Source organism: Malurus melanocephalus, unplaced genomic scaffold (assembly GCF_030028575.1).
Source record: "Malurus melanocephalus ecotype Western Australia unplaced genomic scaffold, MMel_1.1 scaffold_51, whole genome shotgun sequence".
In the NCBI taxonomy this organism is placed as follows: domain Eukaryota; kingdom Metazoa; phylum Chordata; class Aves; order Passeriformes; family Maluridae; genus Malurus; species Malurus melanocephalus.
The window spans coordinates 2,428,040-2,447,382 of NW_026623283.1; the positions used below are offsets into that span (position 1 = coordinate 2,428,040).

At 38.0% G+C, this 19,343-nt stretch overlaps 1 protein-coding gene across 5 annotated transcripts in view; it reads right to left on the bottom strand.

The window, feature by feature from the left end:
* The window catches only part of KIF13A (kinesin family member 13A), a 103,632-nt gene that overhangs the window by 42,362 nt on the left and 41,927 nt on the right, over positions 1 to 19,343 (bottom strand). For all 5 annotated transcript variants that reach the window (XM_057365356.1, XM_057365355.1, XM_057365357.1 and 2 more), the window contains exons 4-9: positions 15,161 to 15,221; positions 7,724 to 7,816; positions 7,065 to 7,245; positions 5,871 to 5,958; positions 4,456 to 4,590; positions 3,830 to 3,942 (exon numbers count right to left, since the gene is read on the bottom strand). In XM_057365356.1, coding sequence (XP_057221339.1) covers positions 3,830 to 3,942; positions 4,456 to 4,590; positions 5,871 to 5,958; positions 7,065 to 7,245; positions 7,724 to 7,816; positions 15,161 to 15,221 — 671 coding nt within the window. The remainder of the gene's footprint in view (positions 1 to 3,829; positions 3,943 to 4,455; positions 4,591 to 5,870; positions 5,959 to 7,064; positions 7,246 to 7,723; positions 7,817 to 15,160; positions 15,222 to 19,343) is intronic.

The following is a 19,343-nucleotide window of genomic DNA, read 5'->3' on the forward strand; positions in this document are numbered from 1 at the left end:
GTCACACTAATACTGGAATATCCAACTACTCTCTCTATGTACAAAGGAAAAAGCTTCAGCAGCAATGCAATTAGATAGTCAAATAAATCTTTAATTGCACGTTCCACTCCACCCTCTTGTGTTTTCTTTTCAAAGAAGTAATACTATTTTAGTTTATTGGCAGCATTTGCACAGTATTTATAACAGAGCCTCAGTGCTGCTTGAAGCTGCCACTGGCTCAGAAATAACATTTAGAAAATGACAAAAATGTTACAGAAGAGTATTTCGAGAAAGATATCCAAGAGTAAATTAATAAGAACCATTACATGTGCCACAAAAGGTGTCTCCTATTGCATATAAAGATAGCATAGACCTGGGAGCAAAATTAAAAGAAATTTAAGGAGAGACTAGACTATCTGAACTCCCAAGAGTGCCTTCTAGTCTGTGAATTTGTCTGTAGGATAATTGCAGCAAAAATAGAAAGTTAAGTTTGGTTTTGTGGCGCAAAGAAAAGCCTAACAACCTCTGCATTATGAGGGGAGGATAGAAAAAGGAGAGCTAGTTCTTGCTTCCAGTCTCTGATCTCCACAGACAGAAATTGCTAAACATGCAAGAGCAAACACCAGCACACTTCCAATGGAATCCAACTTCAAGGAGCACAAAGCTAAAAATCTACCCTGGTCTATTTTACTCTGATTTCCCTCTTTAAATGAGGGGAAAYGTGAAAACCAAAGCCAAACTCTGAGGGAGGGAGAAGGAATGGACAATCAGAAGGGAAGTAGGAAGAACAGGGATTTAAAAAGACCTGTGACTGAAAATTATTTCCCAGCTGGGCTGCARCACCAATTTGAGTTATGGGTAATGCATTATAATGAACAGAAAATTATAAGGTACAGTTTATTTACGTGGAATTAAAAAATGTGATAATAGTACTGCTCCTTATAAATACTGATCAGATTTTAACTGTTAATATCCGCAATAAAAGCCAAATTGGAATAATTTATGTAGTTTGCTCGAGATTTCATGATACAAAGCTGTTTAAAGACATTAAGGGAAGCAGCAAAAGAAATGGCTGCCCAACAAAATAATTACAGGACTCATGGGCTGCTTTGCTCTGTGCTGAATGATGCATCAGAGATCTGTCTTTACTCTGATCCTATCTCACGGTACTTATAGAATGAATCAACCAGAAGGCCTAAGCCCACAGCACACAGAACACTGAGTCAGTCCGGAAGATGCAGAGCRGACTTGCTGCAAGATTACAGGAAAGTGCCATTTCTGCACCCTGTCTGTTCTCCTTGTCCCTGTTCCTCAGGCTGTCCTTGCTAGCAGGCAGTGGGAAGCTTGCCCACTCCCACCACAGCCTGAGCCAGCAGCATTCGAAAGGAAGTGGCACTTCCCCATCACAGGGAAACAACTGTCCGTGAGTGACACCCATTCAAGCTACTTCTGTACAATTTACAATGTAATTCTTCAAAGAGCAGAACTCCCTTTTCTATTAGTTAACTCCGAATACTTCCTCAAATCAGCTTGGAGCCAGACCTGTCCCAACCCATTCCTTGTCCCTGCCTACATCWTCTTTTTGCATTCTAAAGTTAAAATGACAACAGCCATGAGTTTACTAATCAGAGCTAAAATTGCAGACTGCTCACACAGAGTATTTTGTTTTTGTAGCYGCTAATTGACAGATTGTTTATTCTGCTTCCTCCTACTACTGTGTTCTAGCAATTCTTTGACTACACCACAAAGAGTTGTTAAGCACCTTCTTTTCTGCACTGGGTATGGGAACCAGCACATCCTGGGAAAGAACTAGCACATCCAGCTTTCCTGTGAGGTATGGCAAGTCTCCCAAAAACCTCCTTTACCARGGCAACTCGACACTAGCTCTGAGAGAAAAAACAGAAGTCATCTCTATTACAACTTGAAGATGTTGACACAAAAAGACACAACTCTCAGTTGCTTCAAGAAGTGGGGAAGCAGCTCTSCTCTGTAACATGCTGTCCCCCAGACAGGAAAAAAGGTTTCCAACAGGAAAAGTTATGGWACAAAGGTGGCATCTACCACAACTCTAGCCAGCTTTCATCAGAAACAAACGGTACAGACAGTGAATAAACAGGTACATTATTTCCACATTTTTCTTCAAGGCCATAAAACATCATACAAGCAGTAAGTTTACTGGCCAGCAGCTCCATTTTTTATCTCATTAAACATAACACGTGCTACAAATACATGTTACTGGRTTTTTAAATAAAAGAAATATAATAAGAAAAGGAGCTAACACAGTAAGATATATGGTTTAAATATACTATATCACTGCAACAAAAAATTATTACTAATGAGATTCTCTAATGAGTAAGTTGCATCACACCCTTAAGAAGAYTGCACACAATGTTCTCCAAAAAACTAGTCTGACTAAATATGTACATCAATTTTGAGGCTTAAAAAGTCAGACTTGGTTAAAGCTCCAAGAGCAAAACTCTAAGWGAAGACACCAAGGACAGCACTAAGAACTCTCTTTCACCTTTCAGCTCAAAAGAGATTTCAAATAGAGAATGTTAAATAAATGGACAAAGTAATACAGATTTATATCATATTAAATGTAGAGTTGTTCAGTTTTCTTTTTAAAACACCTTTTACAGAAGCATTTGGTGCTTCTATTTGTGATCCTGTACTGTCAAAGAGGTTCAGCGTGGGCGTAATAACCCTCTCCTACTGCATTGGTACACACAAGTTTAACACTGAATAAACATCCTAATAGGGAAAAAMATAATCAAAGTCTTTCCATGTCTATAGGCATATTTGTAGTTTGTTAACAGCTGTTGAAAGAGTTGGCATTTGAATTCATTCCCAAAAAATCAGAAAAAAACCCCATTTCATTTCACCTTTGTTTATGCAAAATAAAAATGCAGTTTCTAGTAAAATCAAAATATAAATACAGTTTCTAGTAAAACGAATCAGAACTTAACCAGGAACCTGTGGGGTAAGGTTACAGTATTTGCCATTAGGCAAAGACAGCCACATCGTTTCGTTTCATAAGAACTATGCCAATGTGGCTACCCATACGATGCATTAAACACAAAGTAGATTAGAAACTAAGCTAGAAGGAGCAAACATGTTCAAACTCACCAAGAGGTAAGTTTAAATTATTGTAAGAATGTGTGCTGTTCATATACACATTGTGCTATCATTGTTAACTTACAATACCAAAACATTTTGTAACATTTTAAAATAAATTGAAAWAGCAGTAGCTTTTAATGTAGCAGTTAGCCTCTTTCTTTCCCAGAAAATTAGTATATTTAAGGCAGCAGTAATAGTGTGCTAAATTCCTGGTTTTGGACAATAACACAGTAATTATGGCTAAAAACATGCTTTGAAACTTGTCATTGCTTGAGCACAAATGCCCAAGGCAATGCTAAAGCAACACAGCTTCATTCTGATCCGATTTTCTCAAACTGTGCATTATACACTTACATATTTTAATTCATGTTGGAACAAAGCCATCCAACTCTGCAACTTTGCATTCTTCCTTGAGCAGATGATGAGACAAACACATGAGCCTGGGGACAGGGTGTATAAATGAATCACAAAAGGTATATGCTTAATTAAAGAGCACTGCTGTCACTTTTTCCAGATAAAATTCATATAGCCCTCATCTGAGTCAAGTGGGAATCAGGATCCCTATGCCAACGTTAAGGAAACGCACGCTGCTCAGCACAGAATGGCTGAAAGAGCCATATTGAACAGCTTCTGATGCAGCCCATTTGTGACAAGCACACCAAGAGGAGGCCAGGGAACCAACAGTGATTCCTTCAAGACGAGGCTTTGCAGCCTGCACATGCCGATGCCTTACTTGTTTATGTTGCTGCCTTCCTTCAGACGCTCTCCTGCAGCTCCCGTTTTGGACACCCTCTCGCTCCCAGCCAAATCCACCAGGCTGACCTTGCTGACCTTCTCTCCAGAGTTCTGCACAGATGGGACATGGGAGAACAACAGCTAAGAAACACTGTCATGAAGCACCAACACGCCTGCCACTGCCACCGTGAAATGCTGTCCTTCATAATAACGTGGGTTAAAGTATCAAATTCAAAGCATGAGGGAAGAAGGAATTGTCAGAGGTCTTACAGCTCTTTAAAAGTCACCCATATACTTTATAGTTAAGGCCTGAAACACTAAGGAACTATAATCAGCCATATGGTAACACCAATCACCTTACTGGCAGAGCAGGCCATTAAAACACGTCAACAACAGTTAGGAGCCATGAAGGTTTCATGGTGCCAGCATAATCTTAAAAAGTGATCCAACTGTTGGCTTTATCTGGTGTGCTCCCTCACTCTTCCAGGGTTCTCTCAGCCTTGGTTACTGGACCCCATGGCTCAAAAGTCAAAGCACAGCTAAACAGATGAAACATGTGGAAGAGGAAGGAAGAAGAAGAAGAATCCATCACAACTTCATAAATTAATCAACAGAAATACGTACACCAGACTGCAGGTCATAGAGTGTCTGAGTCACTATAATATTGAACACAGCATGAGAGCGGCTGCTTTCTTCATTCATGTTGGTTGCAGCAACTGTTCGTGATTTGTTTCCCTCTGACATCAGTGACTCAATATCCTAGAGCAAAAAGAGTAAAAAGTGATGCTAGGATAAAAGCAAAGTACTGTGCTTGCTGAACAAAATCCCCATCTAGATGAAAGGGTGTGTACATGTGGGACAGAGGAAGGAGGGAAGGTAGAAGAACCAAGAAAATTCTTTGCACATTTTGAGATATATGGGTATAGAGGGCATGTAAGTCCACAGAACAACATTAAATCATATCTCTGTTTTAAGTGCTGCACTTAAAAGCCCAGCAACTACAGTCAGTGCACCTTCTCCTTATCTGCTGGAAATAAGTTGGCAACATTCACATTAAAAATCATGTTGTTTAATGCTGGGAATCTGGCCAGCACAGATTCACTTACACAAGAGCATCTCTTTACTGAACTGCACTAATGCTATCTTCACTTAATTGGCTCAAAAAGTTACCTCACTTGAGCCTGTACCTTTCCACACATGTAAAGCAAAGATGCCTATGCAGAGTCTGATATATCTGCTTGCTGAGTCTTCYAAAAGTTTCAGAAGTCATAAACCAAAGAGTAAGCATGAACAACTTCTATTAGCATTTGCACAAAGGTGTTCTTGCAAAGTAAGCAATTCACCATAAAAGTTGCAAAAGCAGTTTTTAGAAGTGTATAATATGCATAGATGCCTCAGAAATATAAAAAAAAAAACATAAAAAAGCAAAACATAACACTACACAAAGAATTAACATTTTTTAAACACTTTCAAATCAGATTTCCAAATCAGTTTCGCCATAAAAAGTATGTCCTATACAATTCATAACACTGCACTGCTTTAATTATTTCCATTGTGCCTGTAGTAGTTCATTGGCTTTCACAATATGGATCTATTTGAATGTGTTTTTGTAAATCAATTCGGTTTAGATGCTTTTGTGATTTAAGTTATGAATTACCATATGCACYTATGTAAAACAGAAGGTAGTATTCAACAACAAAATCAAAGAAATCCATGTCGGAAGACCAATATCCTTATTTTAGAATACTCATATTTCCTGTGTCAAGCAAACATTGTTTCATGGCATATATTATATGCAGTGAAAACTGCAAATTAATGAGATACCAACTACTGTATTTGCAACTAACATAAGGGCAAACCCAGTACTTCCACTCAAAATACATATCCCTGAAGAGTTAAGGAAAATCTTTGCAATTGCCAGAGAATATAATCAGTGAAGAACGAAGGTATTTGGATAGACATCGGTTTACATCTTCTGAGATTCCTATTGCTTGTGTACATTGGTGTTATTTATAAACTTGTCCCTGGTTTAGACTTACCTCAAAGTTTGTCACAGCCAGCTGAGACAAGCCATCGACATATGGACCCAACACCTTGTGCTCTCGAACCTTAAGGGACTGCCGACTCCTACAGAAYAAAGCAGACTTTATCCACAATCTGCTAATTATCATGGATATCCAAAAATTATTGCAATATTAAGTAAGTACCTTTTATATAGCAGAAGTCAATTTATGTCCTTTTTAATTGTAACAGGAAGAAGAAAGTATTCCAGAATTTGTAACTCAAACAATAAAGACTCAAACCCATCTAACCAGTTCTGCTCTATATMTATAAATTATTTTGAATGCATACTGCCACCCCAATATTTGTGGTTGAAAAAAAACCTGAAATGCCTTAATTGGCAGAAAGAATGCTGAGCAAAAAAAAAAAAACCCCAACAAAAAAACCCCGAAAAATCCACCCCCCAGCAATTTGCTAAAGCTTCAATTCTTCATGCATTCTCTACACCTTGTTGACAYACACCAAGTGTCTCAAATCCACCGTTTAAAGTAACTTGCATACAAGTTATGTTGTATGCAAATACAACACTTGCATACAACACCTTCAGCGATTATGTTTAAATATTGAAATATAAACCACATATATCAATGCACAGCTGAAAAAGTCTTATCAGACTCTCTCCTGTATATACATCTCCAAAACAGAGCATCTAACCAGCATCTCTGTGTAGACAAAAAACAGAGGAAGGAATGCCTGTATATATTCTGAGGTGTCCTCCTTCCACATTCAAAAAGTTCAACATCTAAGGACCAAGCTGTAAATAAGCTCCAAAAAGTTCAACATCGTAAGGACCAAGCTGTAAATAAGCTTCCAATTTCTTTCAGCTGATGAAAATTCCTACACAAATACTGCCTGGATCATATGGCAAAAATACTTCAGAATTTACTTGCACGTGGTCTTGCTTTCTGGCAGCAAAGTACTTCATGCAGCATTTGTTTACATGAGTAGCATGGCATCCTAATGTTTAAATCAATGACATCAGTTACTATTTCATATACAAGCTTCAGAGAAATATTCTCTTCCTTTTGGTGTTTGGTATCTAATCCTCTCTAAAGAAATCATATAAACATACATTCTGAAAAAACCTTCTCAGGGACTTCCAAAACCAATTCCTGTTTTTAGAGTTTTAGACAAAAATACAGAAGGCTGTAGGGGAAAGTGAAGCTACTCACCCTTTTGGGTCAAGCAGATCTCTGACTTTCTCATTGTAGATTTCCATATAGGACACTTCAACTTTAAAAGTATGAGATTCATTTTCTTCCACAGAGATTCTCTGAAATAAAGCACAACAGAGCCGTGGGATCAGACCCAACTGCTCTGCATTGCCCATCATTGAAAAGGATTTTCCTGAACCTAAAAGAAAAAAAAGGAGAAGAAAATGCTTTAGAATATAATTTCTCAATTACTTATTTGTTTAAGAAGCACATGTTAATTCCCTTTTTATTGCTCCAGGAGCATGTATCAGAACAATGTGATGTGATCTTCCAGACAAATAGCTTATTCTTTGGACAAGGTAAAGATAAACAAAAAGAAATTATCCTGAAGGTTTCTTTCAGCAGGGACATTACTGTGACCCCTTGGAATACACTTAAACAACCGAAACTGTAAGAGCCTTCAGTAGGAACTACTCCTTTCAGCTTTGAAAGAGGACCCAACAGGCAGCAACCAGAATCATACTGACAGAGCTGCTTTTAAGAAATTTACTTGTCACTGGTTGTGCTAAATATTGCACTGGTTGTGCAATATTATGATATAATCTACCTTAATATTTATGTTTTGTTATTCTCRCTTCCCATGTGCACAAAGTGTTCTTCCCCTTTAGGGCACTCACCTGTCTGTCCATAGGCAAAAATACAAGCGTTATATCCCTGAAAGGCCTTTTCAAGAATTCCTTCTCCAAGGCACTTGAACACCACTTCTTGACCTAGAAAATAATTGGTTTTATTTTAAATTGTATAGAATACTAAAAGTGACTAAAAATAGGGATAAAAAAAGGTTTGCACATTATTTTTTACTATTGAAAGCATTAATGAATGAACATATCTGAGTGATAAGATCAAAACTTACTACTACCCATGTTTAAATATATTTCTGATTATCTTGTAAAGTGAGCAGTTCTTCAAAAGGTGTCATACAAGTCCAGTGCTTAGATGTCTGATTTTTTTTTTTATTGTTTAAATGTAGATTTTGCAATTAATATGCCTTATTTAATCACAAACTATACCCAAAAGAGTATCCTTACAAAATTTCAATGAAACATTGGTGGACTGAGACATTAGGGGCACATAGGAATACAAGYAGCTGTTCTCTTGGGAACTGGCCTCAAATTTCACCATAAGCTATTACAATTTGCCCTGTGGCAAGGTGATGCTGAAACCRAGATAAAAGCATTCCAATGACATTCAGGGAGAAAATGCATACWAGGACGCTGTCAGACTTCAACACAGCTGTTTGAGGCCGTATTCTGCTGAATCCGTAATTTGAAATATCAGCAGAATTTCATAAGCTGAAAATTGTCTCCCTGAGCCAGGCAGATTTTAGATGCACTTCAATCTTTCAGAGGTAGAAGATGRAAACAGTCATAGTGGTTGGTTTTGTTGGTTTGTTTTTTTATAGGAAAGCCCAGAATTTGTACACCACAAAGAAAGTCAATGTGTTGTCTGCTTTGAATTCTGATCAGACAACTACACCAGCTGTGTGTACACTCAAAACAAGAAGAGCTGAGCTAAGGAGAATATGTGTTCACCTTCTGGTGTATGGTTTTAGACTTACATTCACTGCCTGGTGACTTTCTGAAKAGCTGTGATAACCTGCCTCTCATCTTAGTATGGGAGTTTCAGCAATTGTTTCAGTTACAAGAAATTGTTTCATACATTGGATGCATTAGTGACTTCTGTAGTCTCAAAATGGAATATACTGGCATAAAAACCAATCTAGCTGCACAATTATTTATGAGAACATCTACATTCCATAACCCAGAAAATTCCTGCAGAACCACCTCTGGAATGACTTCAGAATGTTTWAGAGGCATGTAAATAGGACAAGAAAGCACTTTTTTTTCCCTTTCATTTTCCTTTAGTTATAACCTAATTTATTTTCTCCTGTAAAGAAAAAAACTAGTGCAGCGATGCACTATCAAATGGTTTTTGTGTATCTTTCTAGCTGAATTTCTAAAATTCCAAAGTTTCACTGGACTTGGATTAACACAGTTCAGAAATGCTGAATATAGGAATTAAAACCTATGGAGTAACTCCATTTCCTTCACCATGAACATTCAGTCACTTCTCATTCAACTAGAGGTCATTTGGTTATTTTACAATATCTATGCTATGAGAGAGCACCATTCAACAACCTGGAAATAGAGGATGCTCAACTACCGATGAATGAAATATATCAGCAGAAGATTTTACTAGGAATGTAGCACAGAAGAAGATTTGCTTTCTAACCAAGTCCTGAGGGAGCCACTCACTACCCTGCTGAGTAAAAACACTAAATCAAGCAAAGACTGAATCTGAGAACAAATATGATAAGGAAAATATACACATTACACAGTGATGGTGAGTGGAGGATAAAACCATTTATCAGAAGAAGAAAAAGCTTTTATTACCCACTTCCGACAAGCAATAACCCAGTTACCTCCTCCATGTTTCATATGGAGAAAAAAAACCCCAAATACCAAAGTATTTCAAAACTGTGTTTGGTAATATTAATCCTAAGATGACCTGCTGATTCCCTTTCTGCTAAACATCAGGGAAGGAATCCACTTTAAATCTCACTAGCAAAGCTGGATTTACTTTCCAGAAGATACTTAATTTTCCAATTATCATYGCAAACAGAAAATCAATTAGACACTGATATATAACTCTAAAATGCCCTTTTTATTACATATTTTAAGAGCTCATCAATACCAACATAGAAAAATGGGTCATTAAAGAGTGTTGTTTATAGTAACCAGTCAAATGATCATGGGATAAAATAAGGTTTGGTTTTAAGTGTGCTCACAGAAAAGAACACAAAATGCTGAACTTCAGTTATGGATATTTTATTAATTTGAAGATGCAGGGCATTAAGGGTAATGGTATATCATCCATGATATTTTGCTAGTTTTCATTAAGAAACCTCACTGCTTCCCCCATGAATTTTATTAGTGGGTTTGCAAACTGATTACAAACACTGTGTTATACAGAATTATATCCATATGCAGTTACAGTCAAAAGAAATAATGCAGATCCAGTGTCTACACTGCTGCATTTCTGTTTTGCTGAAACAAAGTATAAATTTTTATACTGCCTGCAATTCATACCTTTTCTTATTTACAGGACCTTTCTTYCACAGAGCCTAGCATTTAAAGATGTAAGCAGGGGTTTTAATTTTTGACTATCACTTRATTTTCAGCAAAAGGGAGAAATTAAATCTTTAACAGAAGGATTTCCCCTACACTAACCCTTATTGTCTTTAAGATGGGAATTCCCAATCTTCTAGCTGGTTGAGACCAATACAGCATCTTACAATGGCACCTAATGACCAGAAACTTCCATCCCCTCTCCCAGCTTCTGCTCAGAACACAGACAAGCTGGGGACAGCATGCCCAAGGCTGCCAGGGAGCCCAGAGCAAGCAAATGAGGGACACTGGCCAGGATGTCCCCTCTGCCCATCCTTTTGAGGAGAGGGAAGCAAAGCCTGGTGAATYTGTCTTGCAGACCAGGAACAGCTTCAATGTGAAATCAAAACTACGAACAGATGAGACACTTGTGTCTGCTCAAAATCCACAACTCACTCTCTCTTCTGAGGGTAGAAGGGTAGAGTTCTTTAAGGGTAGAATTCAATTGCCTGGTTTGCTTCCTTTCAAAAAGGAAAGTGCTGCAGTCAGCAYACATATTTCCTCTAAAATTACAGCTTCGCTCGAAGTCGGGTGTGTGGCCTTTCAGGACAACACAGCCTGTAGAAACACAGCTGAGGTTTCAAGCCAAACATGATGCAGGTTAGGGAGTTTATGAAAAATCCATGGGCAAGTCAATACAGCATGGGGTCCTAGGAATGGACCTGCCTAAGTGCTGCAGTAGTTATTTATGCCATCTSTTGAATCCTTCCCAAACTGAGGGGTTTCTTTTCTTCCTTTTAAAAATCCACTTCATTGCAGACTTCAATAGGCTTTCACTGTTGTTCAGGCTTGTAAAAAGAATTCTTTGTTCTCATGTCTGAGAATTTCTCAATATCCTCCTCTTCACCAAAATGCCAAGCAGTTGTCTCTGTGAGCTTTACAAGGAAAGCAGGTGTGTCCTTTATACATGAACTGCCTCCTGACCCATTCAAGTCAAGAACAAATGCTAATAAGCTATTTTGCTTTCTCTCAAAACACCTCTACTGCAGTCTATACACAAAGCTCATCCCTCTTCCAGATCAAAGCAAACTCATTCTGTTCACCACCAAATTTCCCTCCCTCTCAAAAACTACTCCATTGACTTGTTTTTCACCCCTTTCCAATAAGAGATCCATATTTTCACCAAATACCTCCTATGTCTTTTAGAAAAAAATAAACAGAAAAAAGTTAGCATGTTATGATCAGTACAAAGCATTCCTTGCTTGGAACGACACAGACACAAACTGTTCAGAAATGCACAACATCAATATTCAGTGTAAAAAACAAACAAACACAAAGCTCCCCACACTGAAAGAGAATAAGCCTAGGTGGGTTATATAGAAAAAATTCTTTACTGTGAGGGGSATGAGGCACTAGCCCAGGTGGCCCAGAGAAGCTGKGGAGGCCCTATCCCTGGAAGTGCTCCAGGACAGGTTGGATGGGGCTCTCTCTAACATAGGATATCCAGTTGCTGAAGAGCCCTCTTATCTTGGCAGGCAGAAATCAGAGCAACACTTCCACAGTCCTGTAAAGAGTTTACTTCTCTGCTGTGCTCCAGACTCCCTGCTGTCTTTATGAGAGAGAGTCCTGCAAGGACAGCTGCAAAGATGCCCTTGAGAAGTTTGTCATCACATGAAGGTTACCTTCACTATTTCTGTTGATGATATCGCTAGATCATTTAAAATTCTAGAATGCAGTTTCCATTTCAACAGAAAAAAAATTGCTAAAAAAGCAGTTTTGCTGCCAACAGCAACAATCCCCATGTTTTCAAGTGCTGGAAAGATAAGGAAGGTACTTACTTCCTGAACATGCATACAGAAGGAAAATTAATACGAAGAAAACAAACCTTATGTTCAGCCAAAGCTGAAGATCTCTCATAAAAGAAAGAGRTGGCTGGTACCATAGTATCCTATGCCAGGGACAGCCCTGCACCTCAGAGTCTGAGAATTGTTATCAATTACCCACRCAATTCAGTTTATCCAAACAGGAGTCTTGAGTGAACAATATCTGGTAGTACCACAGATTAATCAATAAAGAGAGAAATAAAGCCAGTCTGATCAAGTGTGATAGTTTCAAAGATCCTGTAACAAATGTGAATTTCCAGGAGTGGATAAACTTTGCGTTTGTTGGCACTAAAAAAAAAAATAACACCAAGGAAGAGTAATCCACATATGCTGTCTATGGTGCACACCGTTCTGTGTGTTCCCATGTCCCACCTGTTAATCAGTGACATCTATAATACAGTGTGATATACACAACTATATATCTATYGAACAGAATGCAAGATGAGCGCATTTTGGTTCTGTACAGAGACAGAGAGCAATGAGTGATAGGGCTGCCTAGTACTTGTTAAACGTTTCATTGTATGATCTTCCATTGGATTTCTGTTTAACAGGGAAAAGGATTTTTCAAAAGAATTAAATTTGTTGCACATGCCTTTTCTGAGAATCTTACTTCAGCCTAAAGCTCATTCATAACTTACATTTTCAAGCACTCTGCACTTAGCTTTCAAGCTTKATACATTTCCTTTTAATTGTGCAACTGCTCTTGCCAATGACATTAAACTTACACATCTACGGAGAGCTACTTTGGGCAGGGAGTGTTTAATGCACGTAGCTTCCAGATCAGCGTTCCTTCTGTAGTCCAGAATCCTAGAGATTCCAGTTTAGCTCAAAAGGTCAGGGGGTCAGATGGATTGTTTGGACTCTAAGATCGTTCCAAAGACTTTTATAGAATTAACAGTCTCTGAATGTAAGATAAGATGTATATTTGCAAGGTGCCGAGGACAATGGAGATTTGTTCCATGAGGCAAAGAAGTTATCAGAAATCACAACGAAATCCAGTTATCGTAATTTTTTTTAACAAAAACCCATAGTCATTTAGGTCAAGCTGTGAAAAAGACTTAGGGAGCCTTAATAGCAGTAATATATAAAAACTAAAATATTGCCATATCAGCATTTGGTTTGTTGGATCTAAACCAAGAAATGCGACTGTAGCATAGGAAAGCATCAGCTTATGCACAAGCAGGCAAACAAGCCAACGACCTGGTAACTTGGGCCTGAAACACTTTGGGTTTGGCTTTTAATTACTTTTATTTTGGTATTGTATCAAATTCATTATGTTCTAGAACATAAGGGCTGGCAGCCACAAGTTGGCTTCAAGACCATGCAACAAACACAACAACAAAATCAGTAAAACCATTGTTTTTTTGTATGCAAGTCTTTGGGCCCACATTCTTAGAATATTTCTGAAAAGAAGAAAAAAAAGAAAAAAAAAACACCAAAGCCTCCCACATACCCTTCCACTAAAAAAAAAACCCCAACAAACAACACAAAAAAGCCCCAACAAAACAAAACAAGCAAAATAAAAAGCTCCAAAGCCAACAGAAAACCCTTGGTTTTGGTTTTCTTTTTTTCCCAGGCAGGAAAATTAACTGGAATAGGCAAAAAAACACCTCAAAGCTTTCTAGCCAGTTATGAAAATGCCAGAGGTGTAAGCCACAGTTTTCTAGAAACCAGTCACACAAGAGGTTAATTTACATACAGATAATGAACCTTCAGTTTTCCGATAAGACAAATCCAATTACAGATTCTGAAACACGCTAGAGAGATCTACCTTTGACTCAAATGAAAAACAAATAGAGCTAGAATCCCACTGAATTCACCTGGAGATGTGTTAAACAGAGACAGAAACAAGTTTAACTGGCTGGGAGTGTTTCTTGGGTCTACTCCTTTTCTGCCAGTGGTGTCATGGTGTGCCCATCAGGCGCAGCTCCCACGAGCCTACTGGAGGCACACGGGAACAAGATAGGGGTGCACACCATCACCCCTTTCTCTTAAAGGAAACAGGGTGTGCAGACACATGGGAAGGTGCTGTGGGCTCCACTGGCTCTCCCAGCCCGAGCTACAAATGCTGCACAGTGTATCTGTTTAGTGCAAACACGGCTCTTGAAAGATGAACCTGTGAAAAGCTTTTTGTCCTGAAGAAGCCTCTCTATGCTCAGGCAATTAAGAAATACAGCAAAATCTATGATCAAGTGCAATCCTTAAGATTTGGGATTTCATACAATAATCAGATATATATTTTAACAAACGTATATGGCAGTTCATTTATGAGACCACCGATGTCAAACTTTGAGGTAATGAACCTTATCATCCTTCAATATTTCTTATGGGTCACAAAACTTCATAATATGAATATCTAAACTGAATGCTTRGGGTTTTTTCCCTTCCATGGACCTCAGCCTTGAAATCCCACTGTTCAGAGGTCTCTCTTCCAAAACAAGTCCTCTTATAAAATATGAATATACTAATAGACAAATCCAGTTATGACAAAACTGCTAGGATTACAATCTTGTGTGGATTATCCAGCTTTTGGGAGGAAGGAGTCACAAAGCTGATCACTCAAAACACATTAGGGATTTGAACAAGTCAGACTCTGCATCACTTAAAAGACCTGAGATAACCACACCATCTGAGGAGAACACGTTTTATTATCCGCTCATGCACACAGAATCAGAGCACTGGAAACACACACTTTCACTAACATCAGTCAGAAGTGATTTCTGATGCAGAGACGAAATTTTAAATGACAGAACAATCAAAAAAGGCTCTTCCAGGCAAAAAAAAAACAAAACCCCAAAAGCTGTAGCTTAGATGAAAAAGCATCCCTTCTGAACAGTGTCCCAGGCRCCTTACAACTTGCATTCCTTTTCAACTGAGAGGTTAGCCCTCAGATAACTCAATCCCTGTAACAGTGATTTATCTGCCTCTGTGAAGAAGTCACTTGAGCACCACGGTGCAGAAYGCAAAGACAAACCAATCCCAAACCAACTCCACAAAATAAAGGCCCAAACTCCCACATGTACTCAAATTATTTACACTGTACAATGTATAGAAAATAGTTTACCTGCATATTTTGTGGTGTTTGATTCATCCATGGACCAGAAGCAGTGATCGAAGGCAAACACCTGTAGAAGCACATGAAAAGACAAATTAGGAACCCTGGCTACAAGACACTTATTTTAAARCAGTACATATCCACGACTGTAATTGCAGTTAGGCTCTACTGTTTCTGTAGATCCTAAATCAGATCTGTAAAAAGGCTTCATGAGCAGGAATACTTTTGTGTAATCTTGAGACTTAGAAAACTCAATACTCTTTTCTATCTGTATGATACACTGTACAGATTACTCCTTTCTCTCATTCTAATGCAGACTTCAAAACACAGACAAAACCAAATAATTWACTCCACTCTTCTCCAGGCACTAATACTGACAAATGTTTCTGCCAACAGTAATAAACGAGCACCACAAAGACTCAATATGCAGAATTTGGTYAGATGACTATTTAGCAGACAATGGCACAAGACACAGAAAARTTTTACCATGGGATGGACTTCTGATACTCAGTGAAGATATTTACTACTGTTAGCATTAAGGAGCAAATAAATAGTATTAAATTACCTGCCTAAACTAAGAGTATAATACTCCATCTCAGTAGAGGAAGCTCAGAAACTACAAATAGAAAATGTAGCTCTATTAGAGAAACAAGCTATCACTGCCTGCTCTAATAAAAAGACTTAATATCACTTCAGTCAAGAGTTCCAGTGAAGCAGAAATTGAATGAGATTCAATATTGCACTCAGAAGGCTTGCAAACCTAGAACAGTGTCCTGTAAAACCACTTAACACAYTGAGATTTGATCCAAGTTTCTTTTCCTGCACGTTTGAGAACATCATGACATAGACACTGCTTTTTTACAGCTTTAGTTTGCTACAAACACACCTTAAGCTGCAGTGTATTTTCTACRTTTTGCCATGATAAACTGGATGTGGATGAATTGACAATATAGATTCTGGTTTTGTTATTTTGGGTTTTTTTTTGGGAGGAGAGTGGGGTAGCACAAGAGGTGGGGAAAATCTCGAACCACCTTTTTATTAAAACTTCGCCTGGATCAAGATTTTCTTTGTCTGGTCATCCAACAGTTTATCTCCTTTGTGAGAAACACCATGCATGCAAATGCAAGAGCCACAGGCTCTGTTAGCCAAAACATGCAAATTCCCTAGAGACAAATCCAGAGGTGAGGAAGATGATAGATCATTTTCTTTTGACTTTTGGGGATGAAGAACATCTTGAAGTCCCTGCTATTCAAAGTTACTACACAAGGTAGTCTACAGATATGTTGCAATGTAATCCTTCCCAAGCTATCTATTGTTGCAAATATTCCAGAAGGTAACATCAGGTTAGCACAGTAACCTCACCTCCCCTTTCCTTCAGGCCAATGCAAAACACATTAAATGGCCTGAGAGAAGACTCAATACAGAGACAAGACTCAGTCCACAAGAGTGAAATGAATTCTGGAATTCCTGTCTGAAGAAAAAACAAGAAAACCCCAAAATAATAGTCTAACAGGGTGGCCTGAGTCATTCACTGCAGCACAAATAGAATCAGACATCACCAYGAATCAGGATGTTCCCTGATGTGACTGAGTCACAGATGTCATTTGGCCACTGAATTGCAAGTAAAATGCAGCAGTTACTWCRCCTGTCTTCAGACATTCWCATAAGTAGRGGGCATTTTAAATTAYCTTTTGTGCATTTAATCMTCAAATCTAGGCATAAAAATGTMATCAGTAAGAATATTAATCCTTTTCCTGACTTCTGCAGCCCAAGAACTACTGTTTCTCGCCTCATATTCCAATTCTATGGAAGTTTTCTTCATGGGACTTGGTAACAATACCTAGTCTCTCCGATGATCAAATGGCAAGCAATTCAATTTCAAAAAACAACCCCCACACCCTACTGTAAGGATCCAAAACTGCTCATTTTTACTCCCTTAAAACTAAGTGTTATCCGCAGTGGATCACACAGAGCAGTTAAAAAGGTTACCCAGCTAAACGAGCTCATGTGTAGTGACTTAAATGTCAGCAGTAMTGTAGGCCAATTTCATCTATCGTCCTACACATTTTCCCCTTGGTTAACAAGGAAAATGATGACAGGATCATTCAATGACTTCTAATTTGAACACTGATCTTGCAAAGAGACTCTTAAAGCTAAAATATGTGCCTGCAGCCAAGTGTTTCTCTTAGAAAAGCAGATTTTATTGGGATGTGTTTAAAATAGTAAAAATTGGTCAGACTGATTTTCAAAAGGTCAAAAAYGGTTATGCAATAGGAAGAGAAAAAWTCYGTCTCAAGATAAAACAAATGTAAATATAGCATTTTAGCTTGTTTTCATACTAAACATAAAAAGCCAGGGCACGGATTTTATCTATTTATAAAATCTATTCTGGAAAATTGCCAAATCCTTCTAAYAGAAGTAACAAGATTACTTTAAAAAAAAAAAAGTGTCAGGCAAAAAGGCAGAAACTGTTGTGGCATGCAGTATCTGCAAAACACGCAGAGCAGCCGCAGCGAAACTCCCCTCTCCATTAAAACAGGCAGGCAAGCACTTAAACATTACTTTGATTAGTGATGCCAAAACAGCAACCTTGAACAATCCCAGCAACCATACTTCAAGGATTCACCCAACCAAAACAATTTTATGGACAACTGAGACCTCTGGGAAAACAGATTGCAAACACAGGGATTAACAGGGTAACAATAAGGCACACAAGAGCAAGATACATGGTCCCAGTCAGCAAGGCTCTTCAACATGCACATCAGGAAGGCATTTTATGGRAAATATCTGTAGGACAGTATCCTACCAAAAGAATAATCCTTGTACAGAAAAGATGATCATAAAGATAATTATTTTATATTTTTCTGATGCCCAGTGCAGGAACAGCAGGATGAGGAATCCCAAGTTGAGCATGGAAGCCTASTTGGCATCAAGACAGTTTTTGATTCAAAGCATATGTATTATCTAATGTGCTCCCTTCCTTCTCCTCTCTTCACTGATTATTGTTTCTTGAAAGGGAGGTAGTGGGTATTACTCTGTTTCCTAATAGAAGTGTGCAGAATAATTATTTTTCCTTACTAACTTTTCACCTCGGAATACATTTTCCTGAAACAGTTATTAAACCCCCTGTAAATATGACTATCAAAGTCGTGAGAAGTTCTGTTAATGYTTAAGTCTCAGACTCAATGGTCAGTATTGAAACTGGGCATTACCACACATTGAAAATGCCTTTTTATAAAAACACCTTTACCAACTTGTACCAAAAGTGTACCTATCTACTATACAAAAACTATTGAAATGCATTTGAAGAGGTACCTACGACATATACAAAACTTTTTAAACTTCATGCATCCTATGTGAATTAATTTTTAACTACATTTTGGAAGGTGTTTAATAGTATTCTTTATTTCAATATTTTATTTCATCATTTATTTCRTTAATAGTGTTCTGGGCTTTTAAACAACGGAGGGAATTAGCACACAAGCCTTAAAATTTTCTGATTTTCTGAAAGGTTCTGTATCTCATACTTCACCCTAACATCTAAAAGAGAAAGCTAGATAAAAGGAAGCTGCCAGCCACCTGTCACACAAGGGTAGTAGGCTCTAAACCAAAGATTTTGAATGAAGGGATGAACTGGGTATGTTCAACACAATCAYGTAAGAATGGAAATTTATGAGAAAGAACTAGCTGGGAAGTGCTGAATCCTGGTAATCCTGTATCCAGACTTATTGTAAGTATGCATAAAATAAATAAATAAATAAAATAATTTATGTAGGCCATTTTTATGCTGTAGAGAACTACACTTGGAATGATAGCAACTATTAGAAATTGTAGAAAATATTTGTTCTGGTAATCAGGGACTTTGATTGCTTCAACAAACACTTGCAGGAGTTTAAGAAAGCTAAGGAGACAACTAGAGGTTATGGCTTCTTCAACAAGGCAAGCTGGGATGCAGGTCCACGCATCCATCACACAGATCAGTGAAAAATCTGGAGTTTTGTCTCAAATTCATCTGTAACTGTGGCTTGCAGATTTTAAACTAGAAGACTCATTGTRCCTGCTGCTACAGACATGTCTCACAAAATCTGAAAAAACAGCCAAAGGGGTGCTCACATTTTAAAAACTCAAAGCAACATTCTGAAGAACTCATTTTCATTCAGGTTCCTTATCAATTTCTTGCAGAATTAATAAT